Below are 20,096 nucleotides of genomic sequence, written 5' to 3'. Positions count from 1 at the left end.
ATGGACCTAGAATCTGTCACACAGAGTGAAGTAAGTCAGAAAGAGAAAAACAAATACCGTATGCTAACACATATATATGGAATCTAAGAAAAAAATGGCTCTGATGAACCTAGGGGCAGGACAGGAATAAAGACACAGATGTAGAAAATGGACTTGAGGACACGGGAGGGGGAAGGGTAAGCTGGGACGAAGTGCGAGCGTGGCATGGACATATATACACTACCACATGTAAAATAGATAGCTAGTTGGAAGCAGCTGCAGAACACCGGGAGATCAGCTCGGTGCTTTGTGACCACCTAGAGGGGTGGGAGGGAGATGCAAGAGAGCGGGAATATGGGGATATATGTATACATATAGCTGATTCACTTTGTTATACAGCAGAAGCTAACACAACATTGTAAAGCAATTGTACTCCAATAAAGATGTTGAAAAATGTTTTTTCCATAATAAAAATCTTTTTAAAAAAAAAACTAGATGGGAGACTTCCCTGGTGGTCCAGTAGGTAAGACTCCGTGCTCCCAATGCAGGGGACCTGGGTTCAATCCTTGGTCAGGGAACTAGATCCCACATGCATGCCACAGCTTAGTTCTCATGTTGCAACTAAGAGTCCGCATGCCTCAACTAAGAGTCCACATGCCGCAATGAAGATCCCGTGCGCCGCAACTAAAACCCAGTGCCGCCAAAATAAATAAATAAAAATCTTTTTAAAAAATAAATAAATAAATAAAAATTTAAAAAGCTAGATGGCTACAAACATGAAAATGTCTGCTACAGGTAAGAATATTCAACATTGTAATGATACTGAGTCTCCACAAATTTATCTATGTGTGTGTGTATTAAACTTTATTTATAATACATATAGTAATTTAATATAAATATATCAATTTAAATAAAAACTGACAGAATTTTTCAGGAAGCTTGATAAACTGATTTTTAAAACTCATATGGAAAAGTTAACAGGCACAAAATGTTAAGACAACTTTGAAAAAGAAGAACAAACATAGAAGTGGCAGGGGTGACTTACCCTATTAGACATTGAGACATATTCAAAGCTATTTTAATTAAAACTGTGGGGGGGCTTCCCTGGTGGCGCAGTGGTTGAGTGTCCGCCTGCCGATGCAGGGGACACGGGTTCGTGCCCAGTCCGGGAAGATCCCACATGCCGCGGAGAGGCTGGGTCCGTAAGCCATGCCGTGGCCGCTGGGCCTGCGCGTCCGGAGCCTGTGCTCGGCAACAGGAGAGGCCACAACAGTGAGAGGCCCGCGTACCGCAAAATAACAAAAAACAAACAAACAAAAAAAACTGTGTTGTGTTGAAGGGGCAATAGATTAAAAAACAGATCGGTGGGCTCAGAAACTGACCCATGTATAAATGGGAATTCTCATCTGGGTGAGAATTAGACAACAGTAGATCATGGATGAGTTGTGTTAAAAAGAATCAGGTGGATTTTCCTAGGAAATCATGGAGGAAGCTGGGATTTCAGGAACTTAGTCCCGATCTCTTCATAGCTAAAGTTTTCCATCTGAAAATTGTTGTTTCTAGGTAAAGTGAATAATCAAAATGATGAAAAATTAAAGGGTAAACGTGTACTGGTGTTATTTTGCTGAGCTTTTTCTACTGATCTCCTCTACTGGGGGCTCTTTTTGATGGTTTACTGCACCTGCTTTATCTCCAAAACTGCAGCGAGAGAGCCATAGGTAGCAAATCTAGTTAGATTTTAAATGAAACTGAAATGAAAGTTCACTTCCTCATTGTGGATACCTCATGTGACAAGTTCCAATTTCTTTTTAAAGTCACTTTAACTGAAGTCTCTTTGCTGCCTTTGAAATCTTTGGAGAGAGCCCACCATCAAGCATTCTTAGTATGGGAGTACCGGCTGGTTCTATCATGTACGTACTGTCTGTTCTTTTTCTCCTACTTGGTCCTTAAATCCTTCATTTGTGTTTTTAGCTTGCTCTGCCTGGCAGGTTTTACATCATTTGTTACAGGAAGTAAACTAAAAAATCATTGTTTCTCAATTTGCCTCTTCTTTTTTTGACTAAAAATAGTCTATTTTTGAAAAGTTAATGTCTGCTTAAACGTCTAAAGCCTGAGGTGGACACATAGCTTTCTTTGGAATATAATTTGAAGATTTACATGGTTAAAAATCTAGCCGTTTTGAATTAAAAAGAAGTGGAAAAGGAAGTAGAATCCAGTTTGAGGGAGTTAGTCACTGAATTTCTGTTAAAGTATCTTTGTATTAAATATAGAAGTGGTGTTTTCAAAAGCAGTTAACCTCTTCTTTTGAAATAGATATTTTGATTTTTCTGGGAAAAAAAAAGATTAAAAGGTAAAAATGATCCAAGGATGGGAAAGCAATACACAGGAGTTATCTTTTAACTATCTCTGAAGGTTGTGGATAGACCAGTTAAGAGGAGCTCGTGTATTCAAAAATTATGAAGATAAACTGATTTTTCAAAGGTATGCCTTCTTCTTAAGGATTTTTTTTTTTTTCTGGAAAGGAGGAAAGAGGATTTCCCTTGGTTAGATTTGTTGTCAAATCCTATAAAGTCCCTGCTTCCTCATCTCCACATCCCCCAAACTTAGATGTAAATTTGGCTTACCAGATATCAGGAAACTTTTTGAAAATCACTTTTAAAGTGCTACTAAGAATTGGAAGTGGTATTTCAGACAAAAATCTGCAGTTACTCCCTGTCACTATATAATCCAGAAAGTTTCCTGCATAATTCTGCTTTGTAATATTCTGTCCCTTTGACAGACTCTGCATTCCTACTTTTTGTTGTGAAAAAAATATGGTCACAATAGATGCAGCTAACAGCTACTCTTCCTATGTTACCTTTTTCCTTTAACAGAATGAAGTGGCTGGTGTGGGTGCTCCTGCTGTGCTCCTCTGTGATGGCACAACAGCACAGAGATTCCACTCTGGATCATCACTGGGATCTCTGGAAGAAAACCTATAGGAAACAATACAAGGAACAGGTAGATGGGCTGCCACTTGAGCAATTTGCTTTTACTCAAGTACCCTACATATTGTGACAAGCAGTGTTTTCAATAAATGTTACACACTCCTCTCTTGCCAGATTCTGTTCTTGGTACTAGAGATACATCAGGAAACAAAATTAAGTTCCTGTTGTTTTTTTTAAAAAAATAAATTTATTTATTTATTTTTGGCTGCGTTGGGTCTTTGTTGCTGTGCACGGGCTTTCTCTAGTTGTGGCAAGCAGGGGCTACTCTTCGTTGCTTTGTGTGGGCTTCTCATTGCGGTGGCTTCTAGGCATGAGGGCTTCAGTAGTTGTAGCATGTGGGGTCAATAGTTGTGGCTCACGGGCTCTAGAGCTCAGGCTCAGTAGTTGTGGTGCACGGGCTTAGTTGCTCCGCAGCATGTGGGATGTACCTGGACCAGAGCTCGAACCCGTGACCCCTGCATTGGCAGGCGGATTCTTAACCACTGCGCCACCAGAGAAGTCCCAAAGTTCCTGTTTTTATGGAGCTTATATCCTAAAAGGAGAGACAGGAAAGAAGTAGAGAAAAATAAAGCAAGGCATAGGGGAGTTGGAAGGGTCCTGTGTGATGGCTGTGAGGGGTTGGGAGTGATTATTTTATACATATGATAGAATGGTCAAGTAAGGCTTCACATATAAGGTGACATTTGAGCAGAGAATGGATAGAAGCCAGGGAGCAAGCAAAGTAGAAAACTGGAGTTCAAGTCCCAAGTCAAGAGGGGAGGAGTGCATGTTTGAGGAACAAAAAAGGCCTCTTTCAGTCCCTGGCATAGAGAAGCACTGGCGGATATTATTTCTTGACTCTCACTTCCCAGTTTGTACTTTTATTTTTATTTCAAAACATACTTCTTGATTGATTTTAAGATTTTAACCCTGGTGCTTCAAATAACTAAGTCCTATAACTGTATAATATTTCTGAGTTTATAAGCAAGGATTATATATTTACTTATATGATTTTTTTTTTTTAATGCTTGGCTCTATTTATTTATTAATTTATGGCTGTGTTGGGTCTTCATTTCTGTGCGAGGGCTTTCTCTAGTTGTGGCAAGCGGGGGCCACTCTTCATCACAGTGCACGGGCCTCTCACTATTGCTGCCTCTCTTGTTGCGGAGCACAGGCTCCAGACGCGCAGGCTCAGTAGTTGTGGCTCACAGGCCCAGTTGCTCCGCGGCATGTGGGATCCTCCCAGAACAGGGCTCGAACATGCGTCCCCTGCATTAGCAGGCAGACTCTCAACCACTGTGCCACTAGGGAAGAACTGATGTATGATTTTTGTATAAAAATGCTCTGAGTTGTTTTCTTAGTAGTGATGAATTTCACCCTCACCCACTCCCCTTTAGGATCAGACCTGTAATTTCAACGTTAACTAGAGTTAGATGTGCAGTTAGCACCACTATTTGGTTAAATGAATATTATCTCGCTTTTTAATTATTCTAGTCCATCAGGAGGAATGAAAATGACTTTTGATTAGTATCCTACCATTAAAATGTATCTCAAAGTTCTCTTCTTTTTTTCTTTCCTATACTTCATTAGATTTATTTTTTCTTTATTTCATTTTTTCCCTCTAGTGGTTTGGAAGTATATCTGTACATGTCCATTACTGGGGTAACAGTAAGATCTTGCTCCAAGACAGAGGGACTGCATCCAGACTTACTACCTAGAACCAGGGACTAGGCCTGGGTTCTAATATTCAATGAGATGAGGCAGAAAAGAGTTATTGTTGACTGCTCATTGGGCTATGGCTTGTCGTAAACTCTGGCCTTGGGGGTGGAGGTGAAGGTTGGCGATTCTAGGAGGCACCATGTACATTGCATTCTATGTAAATGAAGCTCCTGGAGGGCAACAAAATCAACAGTCTGAATATGAATTCACTCTGGATAAAATTAGGATAATAAGACCAAAATTATTTTTAAAAGTATGTATAATGGAATAACATCTGCATGAATGAACAAGAAATTGTGAAATGTATTAGAAATCCAATTAGAAATCTCAGAAATGAAAAAAGTATAGTCATTGAAATAAGAACTCAATAAAAGGGATAAACTCCAGGCTAGAAAGAGCTGGATAGAATCAGCAATCTGAAAGATAGTACTGAGGCATTCATCAAGAAGGCAGCACACAAAAATAAAAGGAAAAACTGTGAAAATGCAGGTAAAGAGATGAAAGAGAGTTTGTGGCTCCATCCGATGGAATGGTGGAGAAGCAATATTTGAAGAGATACTGGTTGAGAATTTTCCAGATATGAAAAAAAAATGTTCCTGAGTCCTCCAGTCAAAAGTGCTTTCCAATTAAAAGTACCCAGGAGAGGAAAATAAAGAAACCCACACCCACAAACATGTAATGAAGCTGCAAAACATCAAAGAGAAAGAAAATCGCAGAAGTACCAAAGTTAAAAACATTACAACAATTAGACTGACAACAGACCTCTAATCTGCAATAGTAGATATCAGAAGACAATGGAGAAATATCTTCAAATAACTGAATAAAAAGAGCTAGAGATTTATAATCAGCTAAACTATTTTTCAAGAGTGAGGGTAAAAAAGAAAATATTTTTTAAAGACCTATCATGATTAAGTGAGTTTACCACTTACAAAGGATATACTTCAACAAACTGCAGTTTCTAAAAAAAACTTTTTAGCAAATTGAGGAAGTTCATTGTGTATATCTAAAATGATATTAATCACCATCAGAGCAATTAAGAGGAAGAGTTAAGATTACTTTGCAATTTTACCAGTTATATTGGATATATTCATTTATTTGCATGCTCCCAAACAGATCCACACTTAATAGAATGCTTCATAATATGTTTACTTTCATTATTGAACACATTTTTGAAGGATTCAGTATAACTATGTTCTTTTTCCTTATATTTTAGAATGAGGAAGTAGCACGGCGTCTCATCTGGGAAAAGAATCTAAAAACTGTGATGCTTCACAATCTGGAGCATTCAATGGGAATGCATTCATATGATCTAGGCATGAACCACCTGGGAGACATGGTAGGTAAATTATAAATAATCCTATTTTCATCTCTGGGTAAACAGGATTTCTGTCTCCCCAAAGGCAAATTGAAGGTAAACAACAAAGGAGTGTTTTCTGTATGTGTATAAAATTAGAAAACAGAATTTAAGGACATAAGAATTTGTACAGATTCCTTCTTTGGTCCTACTGTGATCACTTTCCTTAACAAATCTCTTCTTTAAAGGAGTATTTTTAACTCGCAGACCACTGTTACTTTTATTTTTATTAATTCTAGAAAGCATTGCCTAAAGGCTACTCAAAATATTTTAGAATAAGTTACCATAGTTATGTAAGTCTAAATTGATGATTTAATATGGTCCACTTGCTTTCTTAATGGGGGAGTGTGGGTATTTAATATCACAAATCATCTCCCATTAGTTATTAGATTCTGTTCTACCCTACAAAACTTTTTCACTGTGGCCAAAATTAAGAATCATAGTACCCCTTGGAAGCGAACACTCTAAGTAGATTAAATGCAGGAATCTCTTTTATAATTCTTTCTCACATGGAAAACCAGTTTAGTCCACTTTTTAGACAACCCTTTTATAAAATTCTGCCTTGCTTTGAACCAAAAATCTGCCTCTTTGTAACCTAGTTTTTATCATTTTCTTCTTCTCCTTCCCAATGGCTAACTGTGATGCTAATGGCAAAGTGTAAGACTAAAGAGACCCAGATAATTCACCTTCCAGATAGTTACCTATGTTAGTCACAGTTACTACCACAGTTACTACCACTTGTTTCTCTCAGTTGTTAAATATATTCACAGTTACAGTTATCGGGATATTGAAAAGAAGGGTATAAGTGAAAGGAGCTATGTATATATCTTTGTAGACCAGTGAAGAAGTGATATCTTTGATGAGTTCCCTGAGAGTTCCCAGCCAATGGCAGAGAAATGTCACTTACAAGTCAAACCCTAATCAGAAATTGCCTGATTCTCTGGACTGGAGAGAGAAGGGGTGTGTTACTGAAGTGAAATACCAGGTGAGTATTGTCATCCCAGGCCTCAGTACCCCAGATCAAGATCTCTCTTCCTTAAATACTGAGTCTAGCTACGTAATCTGGCAGTGAATCTCATAGTCCCTTAGGTTCCTTTCTAAGTATGTTTGCTATTCTTGTCTTCCCAACTACATTGTGAGCTCCTGGAGGGCCAGGAGCACATATGATACTTTTTATATTCCCCACAGTGCTGAGAACATCAAAGGTTAGAGCCATCAGTATTAGACTAAGCAAAAAACTGTGAATTAAGCAAATAGGTCTTTAAGACAGACCTTTAGTGTTCATGCTATCCATCAACTGCACTGGACCCTCCACCAAGCCAATTACTTGAGAAATAGTATCGTGTGTGAGAGAATGTCAGTCAGGAAGTTTATTCCTCCATCTCACTTATGAATTTCAGGGTTGAAGGAGAGGAAAAACTAGAGCTAAGAGTGGCCTGTAGATTGTAGTGGTCAAGTTAATTCATGACTAGGCTTACGTTGTTAGAATAAGAAATATGGACTTTATAAATTTGTTCCTATGTTTTTGTATTTCCTTTAATTTGCTTGTAAAAAAAAAAAGAAGAAAGAAAGCTACAAAATCCTAAATTAGTTAGGGATAACTAAGAATAAAAGACATGTATCACCTTAGAGGTCAGGATAAGGGAAAAGAATCAGTGTCCTGAGCAGCTGCCCCAGCTTGTGACCAAAGAAGAATAGAAAAATTAAGAAGTGAATGATACTGCTAATCTCTTATTCTTTTCTACCTAGATATTTTTCTTTCAACTAGTTTTGGGTTTCTTACTGGAGCTTCCCTAAAACAAAAGTATTAAGAAGACCCAGTAGGGCTTCCCTGGTGGTGCAGTGGTTGAGAGTCCGCCTGACGATGCAGGGGACACGGGTTCGTGCCCCGGTCCGGGAAGATCCCACATGTCGCGGAGCGGCTGGGCCCGTGAGCCATGGCCGCTGAGCCTGTGCATCCAGAGCCTGTGCTCCACAACGGGAGAGGCCACAACAGTGAGAGGCCCGCGTACCACAAAAAAAAAAAAAAAAAAAAGAAGACCCAATAAACTACATATCTAAGTGTTAACTATAAATAATTTAATGAGATCCTTTCTCTGGGTACTTGCATTTTAGGGGGTTATTTTGCTTTGACCAAAAGCAAATTGAATTTGCTTCCTTCCACTAGAGAGCAGAGTGGGATGAGGTAGAGAGAGAGAGAACAATTATGATGTGGCTTAGAACACTCTGCACCTTTTTAAACTAAAGCAACTTTGTGTTTTTCTGTTTGTTTATGCTTTCCTGTAAAATATCTTATGACCAAAAAAATTCTATAGTTAAAAATGTCTGAAAAATGCTAACCTTATGTTTCAGGCATTATTTGGCAGGAGGAAGAGTATTTTAGGTCAAGGGAATCATCCCTTGACCTAAATGAGTTCCTCTCAAAAATCACTTTACTATTAGCATTTATCTCCCTTACTCTGGGGTGAAAATAGCTGGGATTTGATACATGCTCAGTAAGTACTGTTTCTTAATATATTTGAATATGGCAATTATGCTCTGAGCTCAGCCGTTCGTAAATATTTATTAAGGTTAGACCTTGCCCAGAGAAAAATCAAGTATTTGGTCTTCATTGCCATGGCCTAAGGGAAGAGGAAACTGTAGTGGGGGGAGCTCTTCCTGGAACTGCTGAAAGTGCTGACATGTTGGAAGTTGCCCAGTTTGTGTTATGGAAGTCATCCTTACTGACTCTGTGATTGCCCTTGTGACTTTGTCTCTGTTTTAGGGCTCTTGTGGTGCTTGTTGGGCTTTCAGTGCTGTGGGAGCCCTGGAAGCCCAAGTGAAGCTGAAAACAGGAAAGCTGGTGTCTCTGAGTGCACAGAACCTGGTGGATTGCTCAACTGAAAAATATGGGAACAAAGGCTGCAATGGTGGCTTCATGACAGAGGCTTTCCAATATATCATTGATAACAACGGCATCGATTCAGAAGCTTCCTATCCCTACAAAGCCATGGTGTGCCACAAGCAAACTTTTTGTGCTGCCCCTTGACCTCATGCTATCCCTCCAACTCACTGTACTAAACTTATCACCAAGCCAATTGCTTGAGAAGCAGTGCTGCTTGGTTTGTGTGTGTGTGTGTGTGTGTGTGTGTGTGTGTGTGTATGAGAGAGAGAGAAAGAGAGAGAATGAACCTCCATCAAGAATTCTTAAATTCTCAAGAGTTATCTTTCTTATGCAGCAGCCTACTTAATTTATCAGTCGCACAATGATTTTTAAACAAGCAAGCAGAGTTCATGATTAAAAATAGATTTTCAGGGACTTCCATGGTCCAGTGGTTAAGAATCCGCCTGCCAATGCAGGGAACATGGGTTTGAGGCCTGGTCCAGGAAGATCCCACGTGCCGCGGAGCAACTAAGCCTGTGTGCCACAACTACTGAGCCTGTGCTCTGGAGCCTGCGAGCCACAACTACTGAGCCCGTGTGCCACAACTACTGAAGCCCATGCTCCTAGATCCCATGCTCTGCAACAAGAGAAGCTACCACAATGAGAAGCCCATGCACTGCAACAAAGAGTAGCCCCTGCTCGCCGCAACTAGAGAAAGCCCGTGTGCAGCAATGAAGACCCAACACAGCCAAAAATAATAATAATAAAAATTAATTATTAAAAAAATAGATTTTCAGCAAACCTTCCTTAAAATTCTTTCTGTATATCTGCCTGGTATTTAAACTTTTTTGTCCCACAACCTCCTATCCTCAACCTTATTCTCAGATCATCAGCCATCTTTCTTCTACCTTCTAAAAAGCTAAATAATGCTCTCCTCCTCCTTGCAGGTTCATCACACTTTTCTGTCCATATGACAGAAAATTTAGAAAAGATTAAAAAATCATTCAAAAACTTCTTACCTTAACCGCTATTTTTTTGGTTTATTTCTTTCAGTTCTTTTTCCTTTTAAGCATTTTAAAAACATAGTTGTATATACAACAAACATGAATTTGTAAACTCCCCTTTCTCACTTGAAATATGGTGTTTTTAAACCAATATTTAAACTGCAGATCATTTTTTTAAGACTGGTTTATTATGTTTTGATTCAAATTTGTTATATTTAGATTTTTGTTTTGAGACTTGTTTTGGCATTTTAAAAAAAATTATGTTATTTATTTATTTATTTATTTATTTATTTGCTGTGTGGGCTTTCTCTAGTTGCGGCGAGCAGGGGCTATTCTTCATTGCGGTGTGTGGGCTTCTCTTGCAGTGGCTTCTCTTGTTGTAGAGCACGGGCTCTAGGTGCACGGGCTTCAGTAGTTGCAGCTTGTGGACTCAGTAGTTGTGGCTCACGGGCTTAGTTGCTCCACGGCATGTGGGATCTTCCCCGACCAGGGATTAAACCCATGGCCTGCACTGATAGGCGGATTCTTAACCACTGTGCCACCAGGGAAGTCCCTAAACTGCAGATCATCTTGCAGGTATTATACCATCAAAAAGATCTTAAAGCTCTAGTCTCGAGTCTTGATGTAGTATGCCCCTAGCAATCCACCTTAGAGTCTGAGAGACATTACCCTGGCAAATTTGCACATATGAAGATGTATACAATTTAAAGCAATAGAACAGTTCTGTATTTCCTCTGTTATTGGTGAAACATAGAACTATTAGGGTTTGGGAGATTTTATGTTTCTTTCTTTAAAAGGAAGAAGGATCCTTAGACACTTGAAAAGACTAAATGAGGAAAGAAAGCATATTTGAAATCCAGACTTTAGGATACTGTCGATTTATTAAGGAAGTTGAAGTATACATTTTTATCTGATTTACCCTTTTTCCACAGGATGAAAAGTGCCAGTATGATGCAAAAAATCGAGCTGCCACGTGTTCAAGGTATATTGAACTTCCCTTCGGCAGTGAAGATGCCTTAAAAGAAGCTGTGGCCAACAAAGGACCTGTGTCTGTTGCTATAGATGCACGCCATTCTTTCTTCTTCTACAGAAGTGGTAAAAATCCAGACATGTTATCCTCGTGCTTTATACTGCCCTTGCACCATAAGAAAGAATATTCTTCTTCCCCATCACTATGCCTCTGGATGCTTATATTAGGTTAAACGGAATCCTCCGCCTCTTATCATTTCATATACATATTTTTATACCCAGTTCTAATTAGTAAATAACAGTTGTCAAAATTTACCAAGAGTACAGTCCAGGTACTATGCTAAATTCTTTCTGTGCATTATCTCATTTAATCCTTACAATAGCCCTATTTTACAGATGAAAAAACTAAGTCTTAGGTTAACTTGCCTAAAGTCATACAGTCTGCAAGTGGTCAGCTGGAATTAGAAACCGTGCTGCCTGACTCCAGAGCCTGAGCTCCTAGCTGCTGTAGCCACTGTGGAGTGTAGGTACAACACAGTAGTGTACAAGGAGGGCGCCCACTAAGGGTAGAGCATTGTATTAGACAAACTAGAAGGTTATCATCTTTTTTTTTTTTTAAACCTCACCTTAAAGATCATTTAATTTAGTAAAGGATGAAAATGTATAGAACAAACAATTTAGGAATATATACATAGAAATACAACAATATAAGTTTAAAAATAATTAGAAAAAGGTGGCAGTTCATCAAAGATTTCTGAGGGAGCTGTGATTAGACTGATGCCAAACTTGGCTAAACAAACAAACAGACAAACAAAACAACAACAACAACAAAAACCCTGACAAATACAGCATTGATGGCAAAGAATCATGAACTCTAAATAGTTTATATGTGAGAGTATATGTTCCTGACATATACCCCAAACAGTCTAATAAAATAGCATTTTCAAATGTCCTTCATTGCCACACATCTCTTACTCTTTTTCTCTACCCATATTTTATTCTCAGGTGTCTACTATGACCCCTTGTGTACTCAGACTGTGAATCATGGTGTACTGGTGATTGGCTATGGTAACCTTAATGGGAGAGACTACTGGCTTGTGAAAAACAGGTACTCACACTTTAATGTATATTTAAGTAAAATCAGGAATTTGAGGGAGCCTCAACCAATGCTTTCTTGAGATTATGATGATGATCATCATGATATTGAAAATGGTGAATATTTATAGCTTCTTATAAAGTGACATTTTAAATTACTCAGAATTCTTCACTTCTTATTCTGTGGTCAGCTCTTGGTTTTCGTGATTTATCTTCTACAATACTTCTCTGATCATTCCTTGTTGGTCTCCTTTATGAATACCCATTCCTCTGCTTAGCCCCCAGTTGTTGGTCTTTCCTCCAGGGCTCCATCCTCTGCCCATTACTCTTCTTCTTCTACATCTTTCTTGGATACAATCATTCCATTCTTATGATTTCAGCTGTAACTATATGCTGATGGCTTTCAAATCTCTAGCTCTAGCTCTGACCTCTGCCCTGAACTTCAGACTTATTTATCTGGACACATGCACTTCCACGTATCTTGGTTTCTCCAAACTCAGTATGTCCAGGGAACCCAGTACCCTCCCTACCATTTCGTTCCTTCTCAGAACTTCCCATCTCACTAAAAGGCAACACCACACAACATAGTTACCCAATTAGATACTGTGGATTTGTCTTAGATCCTCCAGACCCAATCAAGCAACAAGTCGAACTAATTTTACCTCATATCTGTCCTTGATTCTGCCCCCTCTCCATTTCTTCTATTATTGCTCTAGTTGAGACATCTCTTGCCTGGACTTTCCCTATAGCCATCTAACTGGTCTCCTTTACTCTTTCTTTTTCTTTTTTAATTAAAAAAATTTTTTAATTATTTTACACAATTTTTAAAGGTTAATTTCCATTTACAGTTATTACAAAATATTGGCTATATTCCCTGGCTTGTACAATACACCCTTGAGCCTATCTTATACCCAATACTGAGTACTGCCCACTCCCCCACCCTGCCACTGGTAACCACTACTTTGTTTTCTATATCTGTGAGTCTGCTTCTTTTATGTTATACTCACTAGTTTATTGTAATTTTTAGATTCTACATATAAGCAATATCATACAGTATTTATTTTTCTGTTTGCCTTATTTCATTTAGCATAATGTCCTCCAAGTCCATCTACGTTGCTGCAAATGGCAAAATTTTCATTCTTTTTTATGGCTGAGTGGTATTCCATTATATATATACCACATCTTCTTTATCCATTCATCTGTTGATGGACACTTAGGTTGTTTCCATGTCTTGGCTGTTATAAATAATGCTGCTATGAACATTTGGGTGCATGTATCTTTTTGAATTAGTGTTTTTGGTTTTTTTGGATATATACCCAGGTCTCCTTTACTCTTAAATCTGTCTTTTATACTGCTTCCAATCTGGTTTGTCTACAATATAAGTCTGGGCTTATACCTCTTATACTTAGTACCATTCATTGTGAGATGAATGTTCCCTCGTAGAAAAGATGAGTCGCCTATGTCTGGTCCCTACCTGCCTTGCCAGCCTCAATTCCTGGCACTTGTCTCACATTTTTCATTCTAGTTATATTGAAACATACACAGTTATAGTTCCCATACATATCATTTTACCTTTAATATCTTCATATCTTGGTTATGCTGGCCCCTCTGCCTGAAACATCCTTTCTCCTCACTTGGTTTATTCCTCCTTTCCCTTCAAAACCAGCTCAGGCATTATCTATACCAGAAAGTTTTCCCTAAATTCTTGGGCTAGGCAAAATGTCTTTTTTTCTATACTCCTAAAATATCCTATGCATACTGGAATATTTTACACATTATATTTAAATTGTATGTTCACCTAACTATCACTCCAATATTCTGTATGTGCCTTTGGGGCAGAGATTATGTCTTGTCTTTGAATCCTCAGCACAGTATGTGGCACCTAACAGCCCCTCAATACATGAATTAGCTGATATCCATAAAACCCACAAACAAAAGTAATGTAGCTTTCAGAGGGAAAAAAAAGAGGAAATATGAAGAGTTGAGACTTAAACGTGTCTCCTTGTATTAGTTTCCAAGTTTCCCCTTGTATTAGTTTTCCAGGGCTCCCATAACAAAATATCACAAACTGAGTGGCTTAAACAACAGAAATTTATCGTCTCACAGTTCTAGAGGCTAGAAATCAGAAGGGCTGTGACTTTCCTCTAGCTTCTGAAGTTTTGCTGGCAATCTTTGGCTTTCTTTGGCTTGTAGAAGCATCACCTGATCTCTGCCTTCATTTCCACATGACATTCTCCCTGGTGCATGTGTATTTCTGTCCAATGTTCTCTTTTTATAAGACTGGTCATATTGGATTAGGGCCCACCCTAATGACCTGTTCTTGGCTAATTATATCTGCAATGCTTCTATTTCCAAATAAGGTCACATTCTGAAGTACTGGGGGGGGTTAGGGTTCCAACATATTAATTTGGAAGGGACACAATTCAACCCATAACCCCCTTCAAATCTTTACTGGAAGTACCTAGTCTACAAATCATAAATAAACAAACAAAAAGGTACTTTCCTATCTTTTTCATGTTGTGGCCCACAAAGATGATAATATTTGCATGGTCCATTGGGAAAGTAGTTGAGGTGATTAATATCTTGGTTCATTTATAACCCATTCACAGTACTGATCAGCTTGGGTCTAGACTGGTGATAACTTTTTTAAATGGAGCCATACTTTCACTTATATATATATCTTGTTTACTCCCTACAGTAGGTATTGTAAATCCTCTTCTCTATTGAAGTTTCTTCTTGAAGATTATATATCTTTTAGGGTTTTAATTCAAAACCTCTTCTTAGTACTTACTAATTTAGCAAGCATTTTCTAGGCATCTACAATGTGACAGACATTATCTAGGCCTTGGAAATACAAAAATTAATGAGAAATCATCCTATCCTGTAAGGGCTCACAGTCCACTTGGGAATTAGATATATTTTTAAGCAATAAAATACAACACATCATGGTATAATATGTCTAAATGGCTATGGGGCATAGAGGAGATGCCTAACTGCCTAAAGCTCCAGAGAGAAGGCACTACTTGCACCAAGTTTTCAGATGAATGGAACTGCTCATGTGTTGGAGGAGGGAAGTAAGTTGCCCAATGACCCAAAAAGGATATGCAATGGCACAGAAATGTGAGAGACTTCTCTGCTTTATAAACTCTCTACTGCATTTAGTTCTATGACATCTATGACATATCACTTTCCTGGCTTGTTTTGATATATCAGCTTTAGCCTCATTTCTTAGGTTATTTTCTTCCACCTGTCCCTTACACTCTAGCTCTAGCCATGCCAAAGCAAACTCCTCTGATCCTTGAGCTTCATCTATCGCCATTATGTGCATGATACCCAGTTCACAATTTCTAAAAATTACCTTTCTACTAAGCAACAGACTTCTATGTCCAACTTCTAACTTTAGCTCTACTTTAAAAATCAAAATTCCCCACCCACCTGCCCTACTTCCACTTACAACACACACACACACACACACACATACACACACACACACATTCTCTCTCTCTCTCACTCAACAAATCTAAAATCAAATTTCCCCTCTCCCTATCCCAACTTGCCCTAAATCCCCCATCCATGAAAATGATTTCAGAGTAAGTTCAAGGGAAAATTATTTTCTATTTTGAGTAATACATCATCATCTTCAGATCATCAAAGCCTTGGTATCATCTTGGGCTCTTCCTTCTCTCCCTAAACCCACACAGCCCTGTCCTTTAGGCCTCTGAATCATACTTTATATGTATTTTCTCTTTTCCATTCCTAATGACATTAATTCAGATTCTCTTTATCACCCAGCTATGGAAATATCTTCTTAAAATATGTATCATCCAAACCCAAGGTCAAAATTCTAAACAGTCTACCATTTTCGTCAAAATAAAGTCCAGGGCTTCCCTGGTGGCGCAGTGGTTGAGAGTCCGCCTGCCGATGCAGGGGACACGGGTTCGTGCCCCGGTCCGGGAGGATCCCACATGCCGCGGAGCGGCTGGGCCCGTGGGCCATGGCCGCTCAGCCTGCGCGTCCGGAGGCTGTGCTCTGCAGTGGGAGAGGCCACAGCAGTGAGAGGCCCACGTACCGCAAAAAAAAAAAAACCCAAAAACAGTAAATAAATAAATAATGTCCAAACTCCTGGCCAGGTATTCAAGGGTCTCCCCTAGGTACCTTCCAGCATAGCCTTTTACACTTTTCTTCCACTATATTCTCATGTACCCATACTCACACTCTGGCCACAGCAAACTACTTTCTCATCATTCTTTAAGTTTAGAGACACTTAGCTATTTCTTTTTTCTTCTAGTTTTTCTAATGATATTTTCTTTATTTAATTAATTTTTGGCTGCATTGGGTCTTCGTTGCTGTGCACGGGCTTTCTCTAGTTGCGGCGAGCGGGGGCTACCCTTCGTTGTGGTGCATGGGCTTCTCATTGTGGTGGCTTCTCTTGCGGAGCACGGGCTCTAGGCACGCGGGCTTCAGTAGTTGCGGCACGTGGGCTCAGTAGTTGTGGTTCACGGGCTCTAGAGTGCAGGTTCAGTAGTTGTGGCACAGGACTTAGTCGCTCCAAGGCATGTGGGATCTTCCCAGACCAGGGCTCGAACCCGTGTCCCCTGCATTGACAGGCATTGCACCACCAGGGAAGCCCTACTTAGCTATTTCTAATTTGTTACTTGGGCCGTTTCATCTTTCTGAAATGCCCTTAAAGCCCATTGCTGCCTACAGAAACCCCACTGTCTGTGGTGAAATGGGCACCCTTATACATTCTGGTGGAAGAGTAAAGTTTTACAATCCTTCTTGAAAGCAGTTTGATAATATGAATCAAGAACTTTTTAAGTGTTCATATTCTTCATCCAATTATTTCCATTTCTTGGAATCTATATGAAGAAAATAATCCTAAATTTGGGGCAAACTTCACACCTGACTTATGTAAATTGTAGCATTCTTCTCCTTTAATAGTGAAAACTAGTAAGCAATCAAAAATGCCTAACAATAGATATAGTGTTAAATAAATTATGACATAATCAGTCCATGTGTTAGAAATTATATTTATTCAGACCATTATTAATAACCTAATAAAATACTTGGAATATATGTTTAAATGAAAAAATACATATAAATACATTTATATACCATATAAGTATTAAGTTTAAAATAGTATACACCATTTCTCTGATATATGTTATACTAAAGGACCAGAAGAAATTATACCAAATGTTAATAATGGTTGTCTTTGGGACCTCCCTGTCAGTCCAGTGGTTAAGACTCTGCACTTCCACTGCAGGGGGCATGGATTTGATCCCTGGTCAGGGAACTAAGATCCCACATGCCAGAGCTTGGCCAAAAAAAAAAAAAAAAATCTAGGATCCCACCTGCCCCACGGCACAGCAAAAAAAAAAAAAAAAAGGTTGTCTTTGTCTGCCTATACGTATTTTCAAAATTGTCTTTAACAAACCACTTATTACTTTTAAAATGAAAAAAAAACCTTAAAATATCATTAAAATCCTATTCATTCTTCCAAAAACAACCTACCTCAAATGCTGTCTCTTCCATACCCCATTCATTTACTCAGAATTGTTTCTCTAACTTCTAAGCTTTAGCAATGCTTTATAAATTCTATTATAGCATTTAACAAATTGTACCTTCTGTTATAGCTATTTCTATAAATCATGTTCCATTCACTAAAATATAAACTCCTCAAAGGTAGAACAGCCTCTTGTTCATTTTTGCATCTTTGTTCATACATTGATTCAACAAATAGTACCTACCATGTGCCAAGCACAGTGCTAGGCAATGAAAAATACAGCCTTCTTATCATCCTTCAAGATACCCATAGTTTAGTACGTAGAGTCAAGGAAACAGGTGTGTGCATGTACAGACCATTGCAATAGAATGTAATAAATGCTAAGATGGAGGTATGCATCCGTTGCAGTGGAAGCACAGAATAAGAGTACCTGGCATAGCCTGGGGAGTCTGGGAGGGCCTTTTAGCCAGATTATTTGACTGAATCTTGAAGGATGAGAAAGAAATAACCAGATGAAGAAGGGCAATCAGAACAGAGGAAGGTAAATGTGCCAGTCTAGAACTGAGAGAAAGTAAATGAGTTAAGGGAACTGCATGTTCTTTTATAAAGGTAGTAGTATAAGAAGCCTGTTAGAGAGAGATGTGAGATAGGAAGGGAACAAATTATGAACGACCACAGCGATTCTGGAACTAAATCCCAGCAAGGACAGATTGGATATGGTCATGAATTCCAGGCTGCACAGAGGTTGACTCAAGCAAAACCCTCTTATATTATCAAACTTGTTCTTAATGATCTCTTAAGAGGTTAGATTCTATGTCATTCCAGTGCTACCAAGTTAACCTTAAGTAAAAGAATGTGGAGTCTTCCTCTATTTGGCCTCTTCTTTTTTATCTTCCTTTTGTTTACACTTAATCTTTTTGGTATATATATAACACTGATCCAATGTCCCTGAATTTTTCTCCCTTTCTGGACGTGGGTATTTAGCTTCTTTTTATAATACAGTATAGCATAGCAAATAAAAGCATTTACTTTGAAGCCAGGCAGAACTTGCTTAGAATCCTAGCTCCTTTACTGTCCGTGTGACCTTAGGCAGGTTATTTAATATATTTAACTTTCAATTTTCCCATTTGTAAAATGGGAATAATAGTTTCAAGATTACTATAAGGATTTAACAAGATAATGTATGTAAAACACTTAGCACATAGTGTCTGGCACATAATATGTCCAATAAATCAGTTATTATTTTTATTATTATTCCTCCTTTGAAGCTCTATAAAGAGAATACAATCTAATGCAGAAAACTATGCCCTTAGTAACATCCCAACCGTAAGTGCAGCTAGAAGTTTTACAGAATGCTTTCAGAATGTCTAGCATATAGGCAAATGATTTAATACCAAGCATAACTGAGTAAAAATTATTTTATGGGGACCAAAATAATGCAAAATACCTTATTATACAACCCTCTGGTGGTTTGACTTAATTCAGGAATAAAACTAGAGCATCTAAGTGAGGAATGATGAACTACATATTTTTCAGGGACATCTCCCTAAATATTAGGCAGTAGAGATTTTGAGGTTAAACTATCTGAGAAGATCCTTAGGTATTTGGATAGTCTATGTTGCCAGTGATGGGCAGATCGATAAATTTAGAAAGCTAGCTGAGCTAGAGATACAACTGCTATGTACTTAGAAAATTTTAGGAGCCTAAACTTGGTCAGAAGGCCACCCCAGTCTAAGGGACTGCCCACAAGATGGGCCAAGATTGTCTTTGCAAAAAAAAGGGAGGAGTTTAATTTAACATACAGATCAATGAGTAATGAAGGCTCCACAGTTACTGGGCATGAGACAACTTTGGCCTGAGGAAAAAATATTAAAGGTATTAACTATGTGCCCATCAGAACCTTAAACACACACACACACACGCATGCATGCACACACACATACACACCCATGCGTGCAAACACACACACCAAAAAGCTAAGCACTCAGGACACCTTTAAGCAATATCTGGTGAACTCTCTAAAATAAACAGTTGCAAAATAGATGGGCCACTAAGTCATGCGGTAAGTTGATGGATTGGGTTGGAGGTTGGTACAGAAATAACTCTTCTTCATCCATAAGTGGCATTGTTATTAAAATATAAGTTAGAAGAAAGAACATATTCCGTTTTCCTTCACTGAAAACTGTTGAATGATCTTTCAAGAGAGCCTGATTTTTTTTTTTTTTTTTTTTGGCTGTGTTGGGTCTTTGTTGCTGCACGCGGGCTTTTCTCTAGTTGTGGCGAGCGGGGGCTACTCTTCGTTGCGGTGAGCGGGCTTCTCATTGCGGTGGCTTCTCTTGTTGCAGAGCATGGGCTCTTGGTGCGCGGGATTCAGTAGTTGTGGCACGTGGGCTAGTAGTTGTGGTTCACGGGCTCTAGAGAGCAGGCTCAGTAGTTGTGGCGCATGGGCTTAGTTGCTCGGCGACATGTGGGATCTTCCCGGACCAGGGCTGGAACCTGTGTCCCCTGCATTGGCAGGTGGATTCTTTTTATTTTTAATTTTTAAATTTAATTGTATTTTTTTATACAGCAGGTTCTTATTAGTCATCAGTTTTATACACATCAGTGTATACATGTCAATCCCAATCACCCAATTCATCAT

The 20,096-nt window shown here is 38.7% G+C and overlaps 1 protein-coding gene across 3 annotated transcripts in view; it reads left to right on the top strand.

Annotated features, from left to right (window-relative positions):
* Window positions 1-20,096, top strand: part of CTSS (cathepsin S) — a 43,423-nt gene that overhangs the window by 11,985 nt on the left and 11,342 nt on the right. For 2 of the 3 annotated variants that reach the window (XM_028488869.2, XM_028488870.2), the window contains 8 exons: window positions 1,794-1,889; window positions 2,392-2,460; window positions 2,853-2,979; window positions 5,878-6,000; window positions 6,854-7,003; window positions 8,783-9,010; window positions 10,818-10,980; window positions 11,860-11,962. In XM_028488869.2, the coding sequence (XP_028344670.1) occupies window positions 1,864-1,889; window positions 2,392-2,460; window positions 2,853-2,979; window positions 5,878-6,000; window positions 6,854-7,003; window positions 8,783-9,010; window positions 10,818-10,980; window positions 11,860-11,962 (989 nt within the window). In that variant the 5' untranslated portion in view covers window positions 1,794-1,863. The remainder of the gene's footprint in view (window positions 1-1,793; window positions 1,890-2,391; window positions 2,461-2,852; window positions 2,980-5,877; window positions 6,001-6,853; window positions 7,004-8,782; window positions 9,011-10,817; window positions 10,981-11,859; window positions 11,963-20,096) is intronic. The other variant, XM_028488871.2, reaches the window with a different exon arrangement.

Source organism: Physeter macrocephalus, chromosome 4, assembly GCF_002837175.3.
Source record: "Physeter macrocephalus isolate SW-GA chromosome 4, ASM283717v5, whole genome shotgun sequence".
In the NCBI taxonomy this organism is placed as follows: domain Eukaryota; kingdom Metazoa; phylum Chordata; class Mammalia; order Artiodactyla; family Physeteridae; genus Physeter; species Physeter macrocephalus.
The sequence above is the reverse complement of the archived record's forward strand: the minus strand, read 5'-3'. Positions and strand labels throughout refer to the sequence as shown.